Source organism: Lissotriton helveticus, chromosome 4_1 (assembly GCF_964261635.1).
Source record: "Lissotriton helveticus chromosome 4_1, aLisHel1.1, whole genome shotgun sequence".
NCBI classification, from domain to species: Eukaryota; Metazoa; Chordata; class Amphibia; order Caudata; family Salamandridae; genus Lissotriton; species Lissotriton helveticus.
Genome location: NC_136063.1, coordinates 709,995,122 through 710,018,710, shown reverse-complemented (window position 1 = coordinate 710,018,710; position 23,589 = coordinate 709,995,122). Strand labels below are relative to the sequence as shown.

Here is a 23,589-nt window from a genome sequence, read left to right as displayed (position 1 = left end):
CACTTCCACCAGAGGACTCAGCAGTGGCAATACTGTGTGTAAAGATGCTCTGGTCTACTAAACCACACAGCTAGATCAAACTGCACTGCTAGCGCACACCGCACTGACTTGACACGGCAGTGGTACACACCATTGCACTGCTAGCTCATACCGCCTGTACGCATGGCCAGACCTACGCTCAGGGTGCCCACCCCCAAAGGGGCACTGGAGCACCCTGCAGCAGTCTCTCTAAGACCTAGGTACAAAGAAACGTGTCAGTAAACACTTTTTAGGTCTCGCGCCTAGCGTTTACAATGCCAATAGCTCACACTCGTTATTCTTTTCATATTAAACGTTTGCTGTTACCGCCGGTACAATTATGTGGAGCGCGGCAGGGAACTCAGTTTTAAACTTAACCATTTGCAATGCAATAGTACCTTTTGTATTGCAAATGCTTGTTTTCTTATATTAGGTGGACACGAGACAGCTAAAGCACTCACTAGGCCAGCCTTTAGAAAGGGAGGGGTTATTTATGGGGCACCCAAGACACGGCCCTTGTCAGCTGGACGCCCCTGACACGAGTCGGTAGCCTGTACACAAAGCAGTGTTACAGCAAACACATGATGGACGGAATGCCGACAATGCAAACATTCTCCCCCAGTCAAAAGATCTGGGTTAAATCCATTGTTCTTTTGCCCACTACGCCACCCCAGTTTAGGCCCAGCCATATGCAAATCAGTCTTGACCCTGTGCCCCATGGGAACAGTCCAGACCGAACTGCCAGGCCAGGTCCTCCCTGGACCGGAAACAACAATCCTGGGACCGGTTTCAGGGTCTGTCACCCTTCTTCATCCAGGCTAGCTTGAATCCAGTGGCACAGTGAGCAAGGGTCCCACGTCTGGCCGTACCCAATCCACTTAGTGCGAAAAGTGTTACAGCAAACAAATGATGGGCGGAATGTTTGCATTGTTGTTTGATGTAACACTGTACACGTACTAGGCACCTAATGGGCCACATGTGAGTGTTAGCATGGACACCCAGGTATGGCGGGATCCAGTGGCGCTGTCTGAGCCCTGTCACTGCTCGCTGTGTTTGCCTTGGCACTGGCCCTGCTCTTGCTTCCTGTGTCGACGGCATGTTCACACTTTAGAAATCGCCACAGGTTTACGCGACGGAGGTGTGGCGCCGCGGGGGTGTCTACACTGACGCAGTTTCATCACACTCTCCTCAAAGAGTGTCTGTGGACACAGGCCTCCGAGCGGACGTCCTGATGGGGTGTTTATGGGGTGCTGCTGCGTGTGCACTAACCGCATCAGGTACCCACTGATCTGTCACCCTCTGCGCAGCTCCCCAGGCCTGGCTGCGCGTTGTTTCTAGCTCTGAACTGTACCCTACAGGGGCCTTGTGGGCACAGGCTGCGGACCCTTCAGTGCTTCATTGACTGCTCTGCAAACATTGGCTTGAAGTGAGATGACGTGCACGAGTGAGCCCCTGCCTCAAGCTCTCTCGCTAGCACTTTCACTTCTTCTCACCAAATAGGCTTTAACATTTGTACCGACCTTTATAGGAGTGGTAATATTTTAATTGGAAGAAATAATTCATGTTCGCCTCACCCTCCTTCCTATTCCCCTCCCCCTCATTCGTGTTCCCCTCCGCCTCATTCCTGTTCCCCTCATTCCTGTTCACCCCTCATTCCTTTTCCCCCTCATTCCTGTTTCCCTCCCCCTCATTCCTGTTCCACTTCCCCCTCATTCCTGTTCTGCTTCCCCCTCATCCCTGTTCCACTTCCCCCTCATTCCTGTTCCACTTCCCCCTCATTCCTGTTCCCCTCCCTTCATTCCTCTCCCCTTCACACTGACCCTGTCGTAATGTAGGATGGCCATTCTGAAGATTTTCAGTCTCATAGGGTCCACCAAACACCAGAGCACTGCAGTCTCTCTGAGTGTGAACAGCGTCTCAGTGCCTGGCCTCTATTTCTGTTTCCAGTTTTAACTCATCGTGTATCTTTATCTTGGGCATGGGTCTTTTTTTATTTTTACTTGAACCCGACACCCTTTGTGACAAAGCAACATTGTCTGTAAGAAGGAGGAGTTAAAAAGGCAGATTTACGGCAATTATAGAGTGAGTTCATAAATGAGTACATTTGTAAAGTGTGGAAGAAGCCTGAAGACTTCATGCCACTGTGAATTGCTAGAAGAATAGACACAGTAGCATCCAGAGTCCCTAGCAGAATATATAAGTTGTCAAAGCTTCTCTAGAAGATTGCCCATTTTCCCTTTAAATGTAGAGAAACAGAGAGCATTCCAATTTGCAATGCAATAGGTCTCGCATTTAAGCGAGTTTAAGTTATTGGCTTTGTAAATGACAATGCCTTTTATTATGTTTTAAAAACCAAAACATGGATAAAAGACATTGTCATTTACAATGCCATTAGCTCAAACTCGCATAAATGCGAGACCTATTGCATTGCAAATGCTTGTTTTTTTAAGGTACTTGCCAGTCACTGGACACATTTTATTCTAAAAATATCTAAACCCGGAATGGTACAGTCTTACAGGGACTATTATCAATGTAGAGTGGTTTAATACACAAATGCACCGTTGCTTTCGGCTCCACTTACCCCTGAGTTGTCACTCTGTTGCAGCCTCAGCATTCCCACATTCACCTGCTCCTGTTGATGAAGGGGATGCTGGGCTGCGTGTGTCCAGGCAAAACTGTGGCTCTATCAGGAAATAGAGAAGAGTCCTGGTTAGCCTCTTAAGACGCATGGAGACAGGAAATCAACTCACATTTCCAGCACAGTGTAGGGGCTGTGTAGATTCAACAGTGTGTGGCAGTACAAAGACTGGTTTATGTATGCACCTAGATTTGCACGCACGCAGCTACATTTCTATGTTTTATACAGACAATCAGATTGTGCAAATCAACTCTATTGTGATTACATCAGTTGGTGTGCGTTTTATTAAGCTGTTCCTAAGTGAGACTATGAGATAAAAATGTAGTTTTAATTAATTTTAAGCAATGCTTTTCAGTCAGATAAAAGTAAGGTATTTTCTATTGGCTGTATTCTGTTTTCTTTTCATTTTGTCATATGTATGTATCTGCGTGTATATGTATGTGTGTGTGTGTGTGTGCGTGTGTGTGTATATATACACACACATATATATATATGTATGTGTGTGTGTGTGTGTATATTTACATATATATATTGAATATCTACTGTATTGTAAGAAAGTTTCTCAGCACTGTAACCTTCTGAATTCAAAAGTCACTCTGTTATACGAACTGATAAAAAAAATGTAATATGGAGAGATGTGCACGTTGTGTACAAACCAATTTTTGCCGAGTGGTGCATGTTCATGATCCAGGATTAGCTATCCTATTTTGAAAGAAGGCCATAAATTGGTTGTAATCCTGTCCTTTACTACGCAGTATTTTCTAAGCGCTAGCCGGCCTAGTAGACAGCAGTCTCCCCTGCGGAGAGTGCACTCCAGACTGGGGAGAGCTCATTACCTGCAAGGGAAATGTATACGCTTTTTTGTTGTTGTGACCCTACCTATCAAACCCTGCCTTTATTGTTTACCCCACAGTCTTCCACCCCGTGGAGTGCTCCTACTGCCACAGCGAGAGCATGATGGGGTTCCGCTACCGCTGCCAGCAGTGCTCCAACTACCAGCTCTGCCAGGACTGCTTCTGGAGGGGCCATGCCAGCGGCTCTCACAGCAACCAGCACCAAATGAAGGAGTACACCTCATGGGTAAGTAGGGCCGCCTGTTAGGGGAGCTCCTCCCACCCTGGACAGACAGCATAGGAAGGTAGATCCCAGGGATGCAGCTGGCCTAGCTGAGTAAACAGGCTTTGCCTTAATGAAAGAATTATGATTAAAAAGAATCCCTTACCGAAGGGCCTTCCATATATCCATCCATCTGGTTATCTTTGTCGGTGGGACTCAGCGGAACCTGAAATGGGTAGTTTTCTTCTTGGAGCCAGTTAGCAATTTAACATTGGGCAGCAGACCAGGAAGCCCATGCCGGTCCGTGAAACGGGTTTATACAGGTAATTCTGTACTAACCGCTTATTGTTTCTCCCTAGTTGTAGCCCTTAAGGCGGCCTTGTATATACATGAGAAAGCAGAAGTTTGTATAGCAGAATTAAGCAAGTGCAGGACTCTGAGGCACATGGGTTGAGTACTCAGTCGATGGCAGCTGAAAGAGTAGCTAGATTTGTACAAGTTTTAACCTCTTTTCAGGTAATGATTTGAATAGGATTTACGGTAGATTTTAAGCTATATCAACTTATGTTTTATAGCACAGATAGATGTGTAGGGTGAGGTTCGTGCAGGAAAAGGTACATTGTGCGAGCATGGTCTATTTCACCTTTCAGTAATTATACCCTTCAAAAAATATGCCTTGTCCTTAAACCTTGATCTATCACTCTTTTTGCTGAATACACCAATACTGTGTTACCTTGGCTTTTGAGGTGTCATTGCTCCTTGTAGGTAACTGGAAAAGTGTACTGTATTTCTCCCGATCCAATCTGATTGGTGTAGTATTGCAAAAGTCATTGTGGCGTGTTCCTACAGTGATCTGATTGCTTGTAATGGTGGCGTATCACATTCTCGCCTGCTGGCATTTCTTCACTATAATTTGCAAGGCAGATAAATTTAGCGCTCCTAGAACTGAACAGAGAACTCTAATTGGACAGGCACAAAAAACATCTTCCTATATTCTTGGGTTGATTCATAACTTTTTATTCTTGGATTTTCTTTCAAAAAATTATTTGTTAGCTCAAAGGTAAGGTTGGCAAAATTTGTTCAGGGTGTTTTAGGAGCATATTTCTTAAAAATAAAAAATGTCATTTATTGTATTTCCCCAAATGCTGAACAAGGGCACAAAAATACTCGAAATAAATATAATTGAACAACCACAGCAAAATTATAAAAGCTAAAAAACTGGAAGGCGGGGGGGCGTGGCTAAGGCGGCGATGTGAAAAGACGCACCTCGAGCGAGCTCCGCTGCCCTGCTGCCTTCATAAGATATCCAAAGCGATATTCGGGGGGCTACTTGGGGGACCCCGTCTACTGCCTGGTCCCTGGATGTGAGGCGATCCTCGGAGCGGCCGCTTCGGTGCGAGAGACCCAGCCGAGGGCGCCTGAGACCCTGACACTCCGCTGCCGGTGCACCGCTGCCATTTCTTCATCGCGCCTGGCGGCTGGGGCCTCGGTCTCACTCCTCCTGCGGGCGGCTCACAACGCTCTGGGGGTGATCGGAGCTGCCAGCGGACCCCCGGAGGTGTCCCCCTGCACGCGGACTGGGCGTGTTGAGGCCGGCGGAGGGAGAGGACGGAGCTGCCGGTGTCGGGACGGTCCCCCGGGCAGGGAGGTGGAGGTCGCTCGGCTGCCGGCCCTACGCGAGGACCCGGCTCTGGAGGTGACGCAAGGCGGCGTCTGACGCGTGAAAGCCGCCGGCGGACTCACTGCTGGGACCCTGCCACAAGAGCGCGGGCTGCTGCCGGGGCGCCTCAGTGACCTGTCCCAACCACAACCCCACTCTACCTGCCGCCTTGGGCTCCTGCATCAGGACTGATACCGCCGCAGGGGCTGCCCGCCATTTTGCGACCCCGGACTGTGACGCAGCCGCCATCTTCGCTGCTCCCACCGGCACCCTGGCCCGGGTGCCTGGCCCAGCTGCCCGTCGGGGCTCCCGGTGAGTGCGACAGAGCCCCGCCTTGGGGGGTGATTGCTTGCCGCTGCCCGGCCCTACCACCCTTGCCTGGGCACACACGCTGGTCCGGACCCTTCGTCCCTCGGAGAAGTCCTCGGGGGAGGCGACACTGACCGGGTGGCTGCAGAGGCGGCTCACGCGCTTCTCCCCTTACCGGCTGCCCCCCTGCCTGGAGAGAACTTTGCTGTTGGCTGGCTGGGCGGACTGCTCCTTCCGCTGGTGCCCGCGCCCCCGTGGCCTTGCTGGCTGGCCTGGGACGAGGGAAAGGACCGACTACGACCGTGTGAGTACCCCTCCACTTTTGCTGGGGCCCTGGGGTGATATGCGCCCTGCTCCTTTGCCCCCCCGGGAGGAACGGCCGTAGTTGGGGAGCGGGGGGCACCTTGGCGACCCCCGTGAGAGACTGCCACGCGCCGCGGGGGTGAGTGGCGAAGCGCCTTTGGCCCGAGGGGGCAATCGGCCCCCATAGCGACCCACACATGCACTGGTGCCCCTTTATGGCCTGGTGAGGACACGGGCCCCACCCCACCCCTTGGTCGAAGCGGGCCTGCCAGTGAGTGGGTGCTCGGGAGGAGAGGAGAATACTGGTGGTCTGCGGAACTGTCCCCAAGCTACTGCGGCAGGGGGGGCAAGGCAGACCCGGCGGCGGCATCCAAAGACACTTCGGTGGTTGCCATGTGGGGCAAAGCGGGAGCTTCAGCGCCGACGGAGGACGCGCCGCCACCTCCTGCATCCTCCCCCCGGTGACCCAGGCCTTCATGTCATCCTTCATGGCAGACCTAAAATCGGAGATAGGGTCTCTGAGATCGGAGGTGCACTCGTGCGTCAAAGAGCTGCGCAAAGAAGTGACCGAGCTGGGAGACAGGGTCGACGGACTCGAGAAAACCGTGGATACGCGCACGGAAGACATGAAGCAGCTGTGGCAGAGAGTTGCGGCCCTGGAGGAGCAAAACATCGAGCTACAGATCAAGCAGGAGGACCTTGAAAATAGGGGGCGCCGCAACAACCTCCGTATCCGGGGCGTGCCACTCGGGGAAGAGGGGACTGACACCATGGCCTATGTGGCCCTACTCCTACACAGGGTGTGGGGAAATGAAGACGCCCCCCGCCGCTCCTAGACCGTGCCCACCGGACCTTCGGTGCGGGAGGTAGGACGGGCCTCCTCCCGGACATCATAACCCGAATGCACTACTTCACGGAGAAAGAGGCCATACTGAAAGCGGCGAGGGACAAGCAGGACCTACGCTACGGAGGGCACAAGATACAAATCTTTCAAGACCTGGCCCCCAACACGCTGCACAGAAGGAAGGTCTTCCGCCCGGTGACAGAGAAGCTGCGAGCTCTCGACATACCCTACCAGTGGGGACACCCCTTTGCCCTCATCTTTCGCTGGGAAGACAAGCGCAGAACCATCCGCTCCTACCGCGAGGCGGCACAACTACTTGGACTCTCGGAATCCTCCCCCTCCCGCCCCCAGCGCCAAGAGAGAATCCCGGCCCGGCCGGACTGGACCACGGTGACTCGCCGTCGCCGAACACCCCCCGTGGATGCCTCCTCCACGTTACAGGCCAAGCGAGATATCATTGAGCACATCCGCTCCCTCGAGGAGGACCGTGAGGGGCAACCCACGAAGCCCCGCACACCGTGAACTGCGGAGGACCAACACCCGACCCTAGGTAATCAACGGCCAGCGAGGAGATCCACACCCCAATTCCTGATATTGTACTGGACATCTATAGTGGCTTGGTGCCCCCTGCAGGACGATCAGATGACCCCCACGCTACTGCGACCCCCATGAGACTGCACCCTCAGGCACTGTGGGCGGGGTGCGCCCCCAGAACTGACCTTGCCACCCCAGAGAGTGGGGTCAACTGGACATGGGTGGCGGCCTCGCCGGATCGCCAGCGGGAAAGGGGGCTGGGGGGGGCGACGTGGGGGAGACCTTGGGGATCGATCTCGGAGGCCCTACAGTCCGGGAATGGCGTTCCCGCCGACGGGGCCTGGCGCCTCTGAACCGATTGCTGAGCCACGACTATCTTTGCGCTGACCTTGTGTTAATGACCCCCGAATCCGCAGTGGGCAGCGGGGCAGACGGGCCTCGGGACAACCGAGACCCACCCTTCTAGCAGAACACCCCCCTATTTGCCCCTTAGGAAGTGACATTCGAACCCTCGGGTAGAGGATGCCCGGAACCTGGGACATTATTCTGCGGCCACGTTGGCCTGTTGTGGTTATATACTCTCTGTGTACCTTTTCTCTTCCTACTTGTACTATACTTCCTACTTCTCATCTGAGCATTTTCTGCGCTAGACCTCTTCTCTCTTGGTGTAGAGTGGTAGTTCGGGGGTTATTAGCAACACCTGCGTGCCTGCGGTGGGTGGGGAGGGCTGACCCCCTCCGTTCCACAGGTTGGGAGATGAGGCGGCTTCGTTCACCTTAGTATCATGGCGGTGAATGTCCCTACACCCTTAAAAGTCCTGACGCTTAATGTCAGAGGCCTTAACTCCCCCAACAAGCGGAACCAGGTGTGGCGCTACCTTCTCCAACATTCCCCTGACATTGTCTTCCTCCAGGAGACACATCTTTTGCGGGGGGACACTAGGCGCATGGCACATCCCAGATACCCCACGCAATTCTGGGCCTCGGCTGACACTAAAACGGCGGGGGTGGCGATTCTGTGCAGAGCTGGCTTTAGGCGGGGATCCACAAAACCCTACAAGAGTGAAGATGGGCGCTTCCTCCGGGCCGCGGTACAGGTGGGAGGGATGCAGTTCACGCTAGGTAATGTATATGCACCCAACCAGTCGCAAGATAAATACCTCCAGTCGCTGCTGCGGGAACAGTTTCGGACTAGCGCGCCGCGTACAATACTGGGCGGGGACTTCAATCTCATGTGGGACCCTGGCATGGACCGCGGGGATAATGCGTTTAGCGGCACGGGCGCGATGTCGGCCACACTATGGGAGCAGATTACGGACCTGGGACTCGTCGATGCGTGGCGCTATCACAATCCGGGAATACGCGACTATACCTTCTACTCACACTCCCACCGCACCTACTCGCGCATCGACCACTTCTTGAAGGGGGGGACAAGGTGGGCCACCTGCTGGCGAGAAGACTGAAGGCGAGAGCAGCCAGAGCCCACATTGCTACTATTCGACGCCAGGACGGTACCAGTGCCGTCACCGAAAGAGCCAAGCAGGATGCCTTTGTAGACTATTATACCTCCCTGTACATGGGCGAGTCCACATCAGAGGAGGCGCGAACGGCGGTCCTCGCTGAGTACGAGGGGACACCGTTACCGCCGATATGTGCGACGGAGCTGGAGGAGCCCATCCTGGAGGATGAGGTCTCTGCAGCTCTTAAGGATCTCCCCGCCGGGATAACTCCGGGGCCAGATGGCTTGCCACTGACCTTCTACCGAATCTTTCAGACTCAACTTCGCCCCCATTTGCTGAGGCTGTTCCACTCTTTCTCAGAAGCATCTGGTCCGTCCCCTGATATGGGAATGGCGGAGATTGCGTTGATACCGAAGCCGGGGAAAGACCCCGCGCTCTGTCCCTCCTACCGCCCCATCGCCCTCCTAAACACTGACCTGAAGATATATACCAAGAGTCTGGCTAAGCGACTTGACCCTTACATGCCGGGTCTGGTGAACCCGGATCAGGTGGGGTTCATCCGGGACCGGCAGGGGGCTGATAATGTGCGCAGACTGGCGCACTTGGTGGGCAAGGTGCGACACTGGGACATCCCGGCCTGCCTTCTCTAGCTCGACGCGGAGAAGGCCTTCGACCGGGTGGACTGGGCCTTCCTGAAAGAGGTCCTCCAGAAAATGGGTCTAGGCCCCAAAATGATAGCGTGCATTATGGCCCCATACCTAGGGCCGCAGGCTAGAATCAGGGTGAACGGTCAGCTGACGCCACCGCTGACGATCCACAGAGGCACGAGACAGGGATGCCCGCTCTCGCCGCTCCTGTTCGCCCTTGCAGTAGAACCCCTTGCGGCACTGATAAGGCGCGACCCTAGAATACATGGAATAGCCCATGGGGGGAGGGACAACAAGGTGGCTCTATTCGCGGACGACCTGATCCTCACCCTAACGCGCCCTCGCGAGTCCCTCCCAGCGGTCCACGAGGTGCTTTGCCTATTTGAACGAGCGTCGGGCCTTAAAATAAATCACACTAAATCTTGGGCGCTCAACCTCACTGTACCCGCGGAGGACATCCCATCCCTGAAGAAGGCTGTACCCTACCAATGGGTGGAGAACCACATCAAGTACTTGGGCCTCACCCTTACCCCCCATTTAGACTCCTGGTCCTCGGTAAACTGGACGGAGTGTCGCAAGGCGGTGTTAGAGGACCTTCGCAAGTGGAAACCTCTGATGATCTCATGGCTGGGACGCCTTAACGCGGTTAAGATGTCGATCCTCCCTAGAATACTATACCTGTTCCAATGCCTACCCACCCCTATCCCGCTCCACTGCATTCGGAGCCTCCAACGCGAGCTCACGTCTTTTATGTGGGGCGGGAAGCGTCCCCGATTCTTGCAGAAGGTTCTCATGGAACCGAGGGTTAGAGGTGGCCTGGCATGTCCCAACTTGGTGCACTATTACTGGGCTGCACACCTCCGCTTTGTGGTGGAGTGGGGCGCACGTGCGAGCGATAAGCATTGGTTCCACATGGACCGAGCGGTCACTGGGCGCACCATATGGGACCTGCCCTGGCTCCCGAGGGCGGCACGCTCCAGAAGTGCATACCTTGCAGTCCCCACCAAAACGGTTCTGGACATCTGGGATAGCATAGCCGTGTCCAGAGGGCTCACCACGTTCCCATCCCCACATACCCCGATAGCCGGGAATTCGCAGTTTCCCCCGGCCTATCAGACTCGGGCATTTGACAAATGGACACATGGGGACTGCAGAGTAATTGGAGACCTTTTCCTTGGGGGCTCGCCCAAGACTTGGAAGGACTGCAGGGAGGAATTCAGGGTGCCTGAGACGGCTGGTCTTCAGCACGCTCAGCTGCGCCACTGGACCGCGAGCGACGACATGTATCAAGCGGCCACCCGGGCATATACGCCCTTCGAGAAGTTGGCACGCTCCCTTGGGGGGCTGAGGAGGCTAATCTCGCAAATGTATTACATCCTGCAACACCCTACCCTGACGCCTGCGCACCCCTATCAGAGACAATGGCACTTGGCGTCAGGAAAAGACCTTGACCCCCCCCAATGGAACAGACTGTGGCGGGATATACCCAAGGTGTTTCGTAGCATCCCACAGAGGGAAAACGCCTATAAGCTGCTTACGCAATGGTACTATACCCCGCTACGTCTTAGCAAAATGTTTCCCACCGCTTCGCCGACGTGTTGGAGGTGTGACTCTGCGACTGGTGACTTTGTGCATATATGGTGGACGTGTCCGACCCTGGCTGTTTTCTGGAAGGAGGTGCTTAGTCACATCAAAAGGGTGCTGGGGTTTCCCCTGCCGGAGGAAGTGCACATGATCATCCTCGACATCCAACCCACCGCGCTCAAGGCTCTTACCCGCAACGACTGGGTCCTTACGCTCCAAATGCTAGGTGCAGCTAAGCAGCTCATCGCCCTATACTGGAAGCGAGCAGAGGCACCACCCATAGCTTCCTGGTTTGTGCGCCTTTGGCAGGTCCTGGCGATGGAGCTACTCACGGCAAGGTTGCAGGCGCGGGACACGCGCTTCAAGGCGGTTTGGGAGCCCTTAGTGCGGCACCTCTGCTCAATAGAATCCGCGCGACAAATGCCCCCTAGACTCCGCGCTCTACACATCTTTGAGGATGCCCTTGTCCCCGCGGACCCGGCCAGACTGTGTCCTTGATTACCATGCACACTACAGATGCCAATGCTACCCCACACGCCTCCCTGCGCTTTACTCGCCAATGGGCTGCGCATACCCACCATCCTCTCTCCCCCTCTCTGCCTACCCTCAGGCTCCTTCATCTCTCCTACTTCCTCTTCTCCTACTTGCCGCTCTGGCCCTCGTCTCTCTGTGAGACAGTTGTGCCCTGTTGGGCAGTTTCTGACTGCTGGGCAAGTTGTACGCCCCACGCCTCCCTCGCAAAAGCGAACATACTCTCACATGTGCCGTCTCTCTGCGCAGTGCACCCCTAAGCCACGCGGCCGGCCCTCCTTGGAGGGTTGTAGGCAAGGCGCTGTGTTAAAGTTCCTTTCCCCTCCACACCGGCACTGAAACACGAGAGTTCTCAAATACGCGGCCGGCCTCGGCACGAGGTTGTAGGCTTAACGCTGTGTTCCAAAAAATAAAATAGATTTGAATCAAAAACGGAAGGCGATGAATAAGAGAAATATTTCTGAAAGCAAACAAAAGGAGTTCAGAATAGGACCATAGGTGTATGCAAAGTGAAGCAGGCAATTCAGATGTTTGGAATGAAAGAGATAATTGAAACAAAAATGAGGCTGTGCGCAGGGAAGGCAGGGAGATCATTGAATGCTGGAAGCACACCTAGGTAATGATAAAGAATGTAGTCAAGGGAATCAGGAACAACCGAGGCTCGACAATTGACCCACGAGAACAAGGGTAAGAATAAGACGTTCAGATGCTTACAAGTGAAGAAAATAGTGAACATTTTAGATGTTGTAGAGCTGGGTTCTTCATCTGTGCCTGAGACAGGAGGTGTGACTGTGGGTCCAGACGAGTCAAAGATGGATCCCAGCTTCCAGGTGGGAGGTGAAAGGTTAAGGCCGTCCAGAAGATTAAGAGTGATGGGCATGATGCACTGCTGTGGCTGTCAAGGAAGTACTGGCATAATTAGCGCATAGGAAGGCATCCTTGATGCAACCCTCAGTCTTGGTTCTGAGTCCCTGATTGCCTCCGAGGATAACCCTTTGAAACTAACATTCACATTCTGTTTGGTTTGAAGATCAACGGTGGTGGACAAGGAATGAGTCTAACCCATCCCCCAGAATGTCCTAAGAGCCATGAGACGTGAAAGAATTATCACTAACAGAAATACCTCATACATTCCAGCTATTCCAAAGAGTGGAAGTGATAATGAATCGGAGAAAACCTCTGCTGAAGCTTACAAAATGATCCCAAAGGGAATAGACTGGGAAATTCAGGAGCTGAACCTCTATGAAAGAGATAACCAGCCACTAAAGGAGGGCTAGACTAAACTGCACACACACAGGCTTCCTCCAGCTAAAAGATCTTGGGTGAACAAGCTATAACCCAGGCAAAATCGAACTTCTAACTGAATACCTTCCCTTTAGCCAACAACACAAATCAAGGTTATAGTTTATATTGAAGTTGGTCCTCTCCTATATCAACACCCTACCTAACCACGCGTCGCGTACATGCCTGACAAATACTCATCGGGAAATAAATAACAGGGTCAGTTAACACCCTAAAACGTAAGATTGACCAGAAAAAAAACAGCTACTACCCCCTACCATCTCACCCCGATGCAACCAAATACAATTTTCTCCAACTTCTAAATCTCACAGTTGTTACCAACATAACTAATTCTCAAAACCACCCGTCAGGAAGCTGTCCTCCTACTCCCAATCCTCAAATGGTCCACGTCATGCCCCTCAGTCCGCAAATGTCTCTCGCTGTCATTGAAGATTGCTGTCAGGTGGCTTGATAGCACTGAAGCAATCATGAACCGTACTGCCAGCAGTTCTCAAACTGGACATACATCTACATCCTATATTTTCTGACGTTGGGCAGAGTGACCTTAGTTGATCATATCTGAGTAATTTAAATGTAAGTATTAAAGGTAACTGGGAACTAATCGCCAGGTTTTTCGTATCTCTACAGCTAAAACAATCTATAGGAAAGTTGGAGCATCTGCACAAAATGCACATTTCTTTTAGACGGTGGTACACACATTAAGGTCTTGAAAAACATTTTCTCTCCACTCTCGCTTTTCATCATGATTACCAGTTTTTTTTCTCCCAGTCATATTATATACTGTTTAATTAGCTCTCTACTTAATTATGATATTCTTTCAGTAATAGCACTTGCAGTTAATGTCTGTATTATTTATTATTCCTAAACAAATGTAAGGCATAAGGAGGAGACTGTAATCCTAGGTCATTGGTTGCCCGATTTAAAAATATTGTATTAAGGCGTCGAAAGGCCAACATCCAGATACTTCCAGCTTTTTATCCACCTCCAATCACAGAAGGTTTATCTCTACAGTGGGAGCTTCTTGCCTCATGACTTTGATTCTGCTCATGATTATAGGGAGATATTTTCGTGGCATCTCAAGTTAAAGAAGGTGGTCACTCTCTTTTGATGACAAGATGTAGGCTAGAAACACTGGGTTTTGGTAGGCGGGATATCCTCTGAATGAAAGACTCTACAGTGGGCATGGGGGAGTTGATTATTTGTATCAGATTGTACTGGGGCATTTGTGTGGACAGCAGCCTTTTGTTCTTTCGCTTCCTGTAGTTTTATTGTGATAACTGTATTGACCTTGTATTCTTGCCTGGATTACCTCTACCTTCCTTGTTCCTCCCAGAAATCACCTGCTAAGAAGCTAACCAATGCCCTTAGCAAGTCTTTAAGCTGTGCTTCCAGTCGTGAACCTTTGCACCCAATGTTCCCTGACCAGCCCGAAAAACCTCTAAACCTGGCTCATATTGTGTAAGTATCAAATTTATGTCCTCCCTCGTCAAAAAGTAACCATTGCTTTACCTGTATTTCACCTTGTTTCACTTTAAATTACTCTTAAGGGTAGATGCAATAATGAGCAATGGGTAGCTCGATGTGTCTCCCCAACACCATCTTTGTGCCTTGCACAGAGATTATTCAGAGTGAAAGAGTTTTTATAGTGGTACATTTCATGCCACCATCTACCCACATGCCTTGTATTTCCCTGATTTGCCTTCTATATTGTAAAGCTTCTGCACATCACCATGGATTTTTTTCAAGATTCCTGGTGCATACTTGCTTGTCTGTAAGGGGCATCGACATATACGTAAGACGTGGTGAACAATATCTAGGAAACAGATGTCTGAGATGAAAGAAGGAACCTTTGATTCAAACTCTGCTCCTTAAAATACAGTCAAGGAGCAGAGTTTGAGAACAATTAATTGTCAGTGCAATACCACTTCTGGTTGAAATTTGTTCCAAGACCAGTTCTGAGATTAACAAGGGTGTATAAAAACACTGGCAGTGGTTTCCCTAATGCCTAGAATTGATCTATGTTTAAGGTATGTTAGCACCTTATCTTGTGCAAAGTTCGGGCCACATGAAGCGCTATCGGATGAATCAAAGTTAACAACTGAGGCTGTTCAATACACCAGTACTTTCAAATAAAGGGATTCACATTAAACTCCGCCAGAAGGACAGAGAATAGTTAAGTCCTCAAACCATAATGGTTTAAAAATGGCTGTATGTTTACAGAAGGTAAATTCAGAGCAGTATCAATCAAATATGAATCCATCAAATAATAGGAAGTTCAATTCAATCAGAGTCATATAAATAAGGGGACAGCCATATGAGGTTCCTCAAAGGGAAGGGTAAAGACAGCTCTCTCATTAAGAGAGTTTTCTAAATCTCCTGCTCTGCTCCATGCGACGTCTGAATCAGTCTGAACTTTAATCCACTCTGCACTAACTACAATTAACACAGTTCTAACTGTTAATCCATATAGTTCTCGTGAAATGGTCCTTTAGATTAAAGTGAGGTAATACAATTACATGCTTGTTAGCTTCTCAGGTCTCCTCACAGAACAGCATCTCTCACAGTACATGTTCTGTAGCACGATGAGATACAGGGAGCAGCCTTTATTCTGCAGGTGAATGAGCTACTCATTAAACCATTCCATGATTATCACAAAGAACAGTTGGCTTTTTCTGGGTGGAAGAAGGACTTCCAACAGGCCAGCAATGAAATGAAAATAAAATGCAAGCTTGTTTCTGCAGCTGTGCCTACAGTAGATGATATCAACATCAGGCTGTGCAGGCAATGGAAAGGGCAGGTGACCCGCAGCACCAAGGCACGCTAATGTTCATATTGTGCTCAAGCAAAGGACTACAGATTGCAATGATTACCCTGGGTTCACTTCCAGCATGCTCACTAAGAGGGGGCGGCTGCTGTCTGGGGTGCCATAGTCCTCAAGTGACAATTGAGGACCACACCTTCACTGCACCCTCATTGTGATAAAAGCATCAGAAATATGCATCCTGTCCATTAAATTTAAATGAAGTTTCTTGTTTTGAGCAGGATCTAGAGGTCGAAGAACCCCATTTTTACAGTGCCTGGTTAATAGCTAATATACATGCTCACACAAATAGCAGCCATAAACCCAGACACAGCAAGCCCTTACCTAACGTGATTGCGCAGCACATACCTATCCTCATGGCTACCCGTATCCGTTGGGGTCTCAGAGGAGTCGCACAGTCCAATTCTCTTACCAGGTTTACAGTGAAGCATCTACAGAGGGAATAGCAGAGACATGCAACGTGGAATGACAGCAATGGTATAAAAATGTGGAGAAAACAAAAATATGCAAATCATGCTATGACCTTTACAAGTTCTTGGAGATGCAATTCTTGCCATAGCATGGCCTGGCACTTTGTTTAATGAGACTGTCTCACTGCATCAGTTTTCTCCTTTTGGATTAGGGTTTGCATGTTGTTGATCACCTAGCACGACGGTATGTGGCATTCTTGGACAATGAGAATGCTTTCTGAACTCAGACTCTGGGTTGAAGGTTTAGCAAGCATTGACTGACATCCTCAGCACCATGCTCCTGCCTTAACTGCTAATTGAAACTAGACAAGTACTGCCTTGCTGCTAAACTCCTCTCAATCTACAGCTTCATGGAAAAGTTACTAATGTCTTAACTAAAGCTGTTCCAGAGTTTTACGCAATATTAGACGCTTGTGAGGCTGGCTGCTCCATCCTCTAAATCCAAAGTGAAATGAAACTGGCAGGTCGGGTGGGAGTGGAAAAACATCTATCTGCCAACAAAGACCCAACTTCTAAGAACAACCTACAAGGCGTGATATACATATGTGGAGTCCCCTTCCTTTCCAGTCGCAGAACAGGGTGAGGGAGTAATGAACATATATCCTACAGTTTTCATTTCTAGCCTTTGGGCAGTGCTATGACGGCTCCAACCCATATCCGTGCATCTGTACTTCTCTTAACGGTAGAAGGAGGGAAACAAGCAAGAGTCGGGCTGCAGCAAGGTAATATCCTTCAACTTCAAACCAGAAGAGGTAAACTAGACAACTGTTGCCCCTCCCTTCCAATCTCTGAAAGAGCAGATCAACCTGGGCAGCAATGCACCAACTCCTAAGACAAGCTGTTAGGTTTCAACACTTGCAATATATCAAAACAGGTACTACCAAAACCAGAGGACAATGAGGGGAATCACACCTGCACTGCAAGGTCATTGCATTTCTTTTTGTTCAAAATAAATCTGAACCCCAGGTCATGGATTGGCCCTCAGCAGCCTATAATGTACACCTCCGACCACAAGGTGTATAAGACTCATTTGAGGGGAACTAGAACCTGCACCTCTTTTTCAAGATACAAAGCAGAATCTTTGGCATGTCTTACAGTAATAGAAGAAAGGTTTCTAAGGGAGGAGCGGGGGCTAAAAAATAACTACCCACTGCTGCTGGACACTTAAAGGACTGCCGGGCCATGTGTCACAGTAGGCGCCAGTTGTCACTAATCATGTCTTGTGCATGCATGTTTGCAAACAGTACTATCATTGAACCATGGAAAGTACAGACAGAATAGGAACAGTTTGATTTCATAAGCTTGCTACCATATCCTGACACTATACTGACTTTGCAAACTTGAGTAAGAGGTCTTACCATCTCTTTTTCTAGGCCACCTGAGAAATCAGCAGAGATTCTGAGTGACCAACTTAGTTGTTGTCCTTTCTTGCACACAGTGACATTTGGCTGCCCGGGGCATCCGATCCCCCTTTTGTCCTCCAGAAAACCCTGGCAAATCTTCCCTCTAACTGAAATGTGCGTAATGGTATTGGCCCCCATTTCTTTTCTGCTAGCTGCTATTTATTTCTAGCTGACTCAGCCAAAAGCAGTTCATGGGGATTTCAGTAAATACAAATTAATTTTTTTTGCAAAAATCGCAGCGCTGAGACGCCTACGGGCATTTGTTCGCGCTTAATCAAATGTCACAAATAAATAAATAAATAAATAATTAAGAGTTTTTAAACAATAAATTAGATAATCATGTTCAGCACTGAAGGGTAAAGTGAAAAAATGTTAATTCATAAACAATTAAAAAAGGATAATTATAAGAATACAGTTGAATAGACAGACCCAATCACTCATAAAAAGCATACTTCATTTTAAATGAGTGATCATGTAAATCCCATTCCAAAATGTCCATTCGCACCAGCAGGGTATGTAGATTTCAGTATTATGAGTAGACTTTGAAATCACGGTGCGTGAGAGGCAACATTTTTAAAGTGTATACATCTGTTCAGAAAGAATGTGCAAGGCTAAAATCAAACTATTAGATATACATAATTCAGCATACAGAAAAAGTTCAAAGAATGCAGATAATGGTTCTTCTGTCATGATTTGTTTCATTATTCTGTCAAAGAGATGCACAAAACAGGCGCTTCATAAATGAGCATATGAACTGAAATTTTGAAAGGTTAAAAATCTTTCATTGAAAACTGAATAATCAAGAAATGTGTGATTGCCCTGAAGAAGTCCTGGATTTATGAGGACAAAACATGTTGTCTGATGACAGAAATGTTTTGTTTTTGACATTTAGTATGTGATGGAATAGGAATCATTAAATCATCTCATGATATAAAGTGCATTATTTGTGCCCTTTGAACTTTTTTAGGTCAATTCTAGCGCAGCGCGCATGCACTGCTCTGCGTGGCATTGTGTAGCTAGTATATGTAGTGCAAGGACCTCCCACCTTTTCTATAGGCTGTTATTAGTGCCCGTCTTAAATGCCCGCTTTTATTTGGTGGGTATACCAAATGAGTCCCGCCTTTTCGCATTTTGGGCCCTCCCAGGCGATTGCCCCTGTTACATGTGGTATTACGTTTTAAAAAATATTTGTTTTTTTCCCACGGACTCTTTTTATTTTCATTTCTCTCTACTTATGTATCAGCACGGCGTCCGTCATGTTTAGACATCATTTGTTGCATTTATATTATGCCCGCTTTATCTTTCCCTTCGTTGCTGCCTCTTTGTTTTTGTTCTTTTTCCCCCTCCCTCCTGTGTTAGGACCCCCCCCCCCTCCTGACACAAAAGCAGCTATGGGTTTCTTAGTATACGGCAGAGAGCCGACACCAGGACCTCGCACTGTGATCTCCCTCCCACCACCACCAGCAGCTCCCACTCTTTGCCTGCCTCTGTTTACTTGGGCTGAGGCGTGTACAAGTCTGTTAATCCTTTCTCCCTCTGTGGATACTTACAACAGTAAGCAGTCATATGTGGCGTACTGCGCTTTAAATTTGCCCTGCACATAGTTTACTGCTGCTGCTGTTTCCAGACCCCAGGACATTCGATAGACTAACAGAACGTAACAATATGGTAAATCCATGTATTTATTTCCATTAAAGTACAAGGTAAAGAAGAAAACTCGGATTTGCGCACTGACTCTGTGAAGCCACAGAGATGTAGGTGAAATGCGGAGTTCCAAGCATACTTCCACCCTTTCTCACCCAGACTCTTAGTCACTCTGATTCTGTAGAATGAAGGGGGCCACAAAACTGACCTTGATTTATAAATTCCGGAGGCTGCACAAGAAGGAGACAAAAAGTTTATCCTGTGATACTCTGAATTTAATTTACTAATGGATAACCACTCAGCTTTCCATTGGCGAACTTGCATAAGTTATCAGTTCTGTTTTTCTTGCTCTCATCTTCCAGGTATCTGTTTACAGCTTTGTGTGGTGGGGAGGGTTTTGTGAGAACCGGAAGCCAGTCGAGTTACATAGCGTTTTTAGGTTGAAGTGCCACTGAATAGTATGATGTATTGCTGAATGTTGTGATTTTAGTAAGATGGTGTGATGTGACTGGCATGTTGGATTCTTTGAGTTGATATGCTGTGGCTTTGTGTAGCACGATGTGGTGTGCATGCTGTTGTTGTACTATCTAGTGTTATATGATGTAGTGTAATGTTATGTGGAGCAGTATGGTATGATGTGGAGTTCGGTATGATGAAGTGTGTTTTAGGGTAGTTTTGTATGGTGCGTTATTGTGTTACATTGTATGGTATTAGGTGGTATATGCCGTAGAATAGTGTGATGTGGTGTGTTTTGTTAAGTAGGATGATGTGATTTTGGATAGTGACATGTTGTTCTATGATGAGACAGAGTGTAGTTTTGTGTGGTGTGTCTTAGATGCTTTGGTGCCTTATGGTCAGGTATAGAATGAGGTGAGTTTAAGTGTTGCGGTGTTATGTGATTTTGAATGGTGTCTTATGCATTTGATGGTATTGCATGTCTAAGGTTTAAGTTTGCTTGGTAAATATGATATGATGTGGTGGGGTCTGTTGCTGTGTGGTGTTATGTGTTGCAATGTACAATGACATGATACAGTGGTATAGGAGATAATATGGCATGATCTATTGCATGAAAGGTTCTGTATGTTCTGGTGTTAAATACTGAGACTGGTGTGGTGAGAAAGAGACAGTTTGCAGTTTTGGATGTGGTAGTATGGCCTGGTGTAGAATTGTATGGGTGGGGTTATATGATGAGGTTTTGTAATGTGCAACATGGTGTGTTGCATAGTCTGGTATGTTGTGATTAAGTATTGTATGGTATAATGTGGTACAGTACCTGTAATTTGACCTACTACTGATTGGTTCAGTCGCAGAACCCTCTCCCTGCAGTGCCACACAATTAAGTACCACGCAATTTCACACAAAGACTCTCCGCATAATTCCACTACACAACACATTTCAACACCTCATAATTGCACACCACACAATTCAATTTAACTCCACATCACTCCACTGCATGCCACATAATCCCAACCCAACAAATTCAACTTCACAAATCTGCACTCTGCTCTATGACACATAATTCCACTTCACTTAATACTGCTCCATGCCACATAATTTCATTACACTCCACACAACACAATTCAATTCCAGATAATTCCACTACACATAATTCCACTCAACAAAATTGAACTCCACCACATGCCCCATATTTACACTCCACATAATTCCACACCATGCCACACACTTCAGTGCCACACAATTCAATACCACACAACATAATTACACTCCACTCAATAGCACATTATCAGACTTCACATAAATCTAATCAATGCCGCATAGCAACACTCCACACAAATACACTCCACACCATGTCACATAATTCCACTCAACATAATTCTGCTCAGTGCCACACAAGTCCATGCTACACAATTCAACTTCACACAATTCCATTCCACTGCACAAAATTCCACTTCACAGTACATAATTCCACTACACACCACATACATCCAATTCACACCACAAAATTCCACATCATGCCATATAAATGCAACACCACATACATTCATGCAACACATGCCACTCCTCGACACACAGCACCACTACACATACGTCCACTACACTTAATACCACATAATTATTATCCACATAATTCCATTGCACAAGAACACACTGAACCAACATTTCTCATATTGGTTCACTATAGGTCTTTCAGCACAGTTTCTTTACCATAACTTTTCAAAAAATTAAAACCGCAAACGCACACTCGCCTCCAATTCTTTCTCCATCTTGTGCGTACTCAAATACAGCCTCTTTATGCGTCTATAACCTTCTCTCCCCTTCATTCTCTCTCACACACTATTTCTACTACTCTATCTATTTAGATTTCATTTACCATTTCATACACAAACTACCTATCCCTCTCAATCTTACTTTTCTATCTATTTTATACAACTCTCACCCCTATCTATTCACCATACCACATAATTTCACTACACGCCACAGAGTTCCACCTAACACAATTTCACAGCTCACAATTCCAATTCAAACCACATAATTCCACCACAACAAACATACATCCTCTCCAAACAAAAAACATAACTTAAAAACAATATAATTTACAAAACCAATAGTTCAAACTCTCACAAATGTGAAACCTATTGCATTGCAAATGCTTGTTCTCTAAACTGTTTTATCGAAATCTGATAGAATACCTCCCAAATTATGTGCAGTACAAATATTATTTCAGTTTTTCTATTGAATACTGAATATGGCGACTTCAGCAGATAGGCTGTCAACGTTTTTTCTTGCACCTCCTGAATAAACATTATACATTGTACTGACTGCAAGCTATACATGGCATTAGCTACAATTGTGTAACTGGTCAAGGAATACAGCAATGTCTAATTTTCCATTGGAATTAGTGCAATGTAAGAAAGTGTGCTGAAATATAGATTTGATACCACCGCTAGCAAAATCTGTGCCTGAAAGTTATTTGCCAGTATGAAGTCAAAAATATTTCCTACACTGTTATGAACAAATCATTGTGTGTTATATGGTTGTCAAACACATATATTCTTCATGTGTGGAAATACGGTTGTTTTCTGGAAAAAAATTCCCGATGTATTCTAACACAGACTGGACATAGACTACTATATGGCGATAAAAATTACACCCCAGTCCCAAAGGATATTTATTTTAAATCTGATATTTCATATTTCTGTGAATGATTTGTCGCTAGCCTATGAATCTCATTGCACAGCTCATTTGCATCACAATAATGCCTCCTTTGAACTAACCTCTTTGCAAGGGCTAAACCCCTTACAAACTCCTGCTCGCCTACGTTTAGAGTTTTCAGCTGTGATTCAATGTGAAACAAATATTCAACTAACACAGAGTTAAGTGCTGTCAACAAAACTGCAGTTAACTTGTTTAACTATTGTATTTTCTGTTTTGTCACTGCTGCCACAGTGATACTTGGTAAGTACAGTGCTTCCCTATGAGTACTATGTGTTTGTATCTCTGGTCTGGTTTTGCACCTGGCAGCTTTGCACATTTGTAGAGTGAGCAGAGATCATCAGCATTTAATAAATGTTTACAAACTCTGCGAGGGTATCTTATTTTCGACCGACTCTCCCTTCCAAATTTTCTAGGCTCATACAGCAACAAAAAAACGATTGTCTCATTAATATTCAGTGGCCTTTTGAAAGCTGTGTTATGATATTCTTTTTGATGAAAACAGATAGTTTTGTATTTATCAGGGAACATTATCCAAGCTATTTTAGATAACATTTGTTTCTAAGTTATTACTACAAAAATCAGGAATTGTGACCCTCTACCACACTAAGAGAGTCAGCTTTTCCAATTAAATATTGTGTTTTCAGTAAGCCACCCCCCACCACAACTCACTACACTCTTGGTCGAATGCTATAAGTTCAAAACTGTTCATAATAGGATCTGCAAATTCTGCACATGCTGGCAAGTTAACAATATAGAACCATTTAGTACTTGTTGTTTGACCTATTTCTAAACAAAAACACACATTGGGAGGCAGAGCTAACATTAACTCTTCCAGCAAGCTACATGGGTGCTGAACTATTCAGTGTTTTTTACGCTCAACTCAAACAAAAAATCCTGAAGAACAATCAACACATTTTTTTAGGCCCCACTACTATTTAGTACCTTGAATGACAGTGCATATAAACTAAAAGTTCAAAGCTTCAGGGACAAAAAATGTTGTATGGTTGATTATGAAGATTGAACCATTTGTTGAAATTGAATCAAATTCAATAACAGTTTATCCTGCGCAGAATTGTCAAGCGTGTCAAAAGTGGTTAGGAAGGATCCACTTTCCATAGATGTGTACAAAATCCCCAACTAAATTTTTGTTGTGTCTTAATATTAATATTTTTTCCTTTAAGTATTGTCA

The 23,589-nt window shown here is 47.4% G+C and overlaps 1 protein-coding gene across 18 annotated transcripts in view; it reads left to right on the top strand.

The window, feature by feature from the left end:
- Positions 1-23,589, top strand: part of DTNA (dystrobrevin alpha) — a 658,854-nt gene that overhangs the window by 395,887 nt on the left and 239,378 nt on the right. For all 18 annotated transcript variants that reach the window (XM_078687336.1, XM_078687334.1, XM_078687333.1 and 15 more), the window contains exons 8-9: positions 3,570-3,736; positions 14,219-14,343. In XM_078687336.1, the coding sequence (XP_078543462.1) occupies positions 3,570-3,736; positions 14,219-14,343 (292 nt within the window). The remainder of the gene's footprint in view (positions 1-3,569; positions 3,737-14,218; positions 14,344-23,589) is intronic.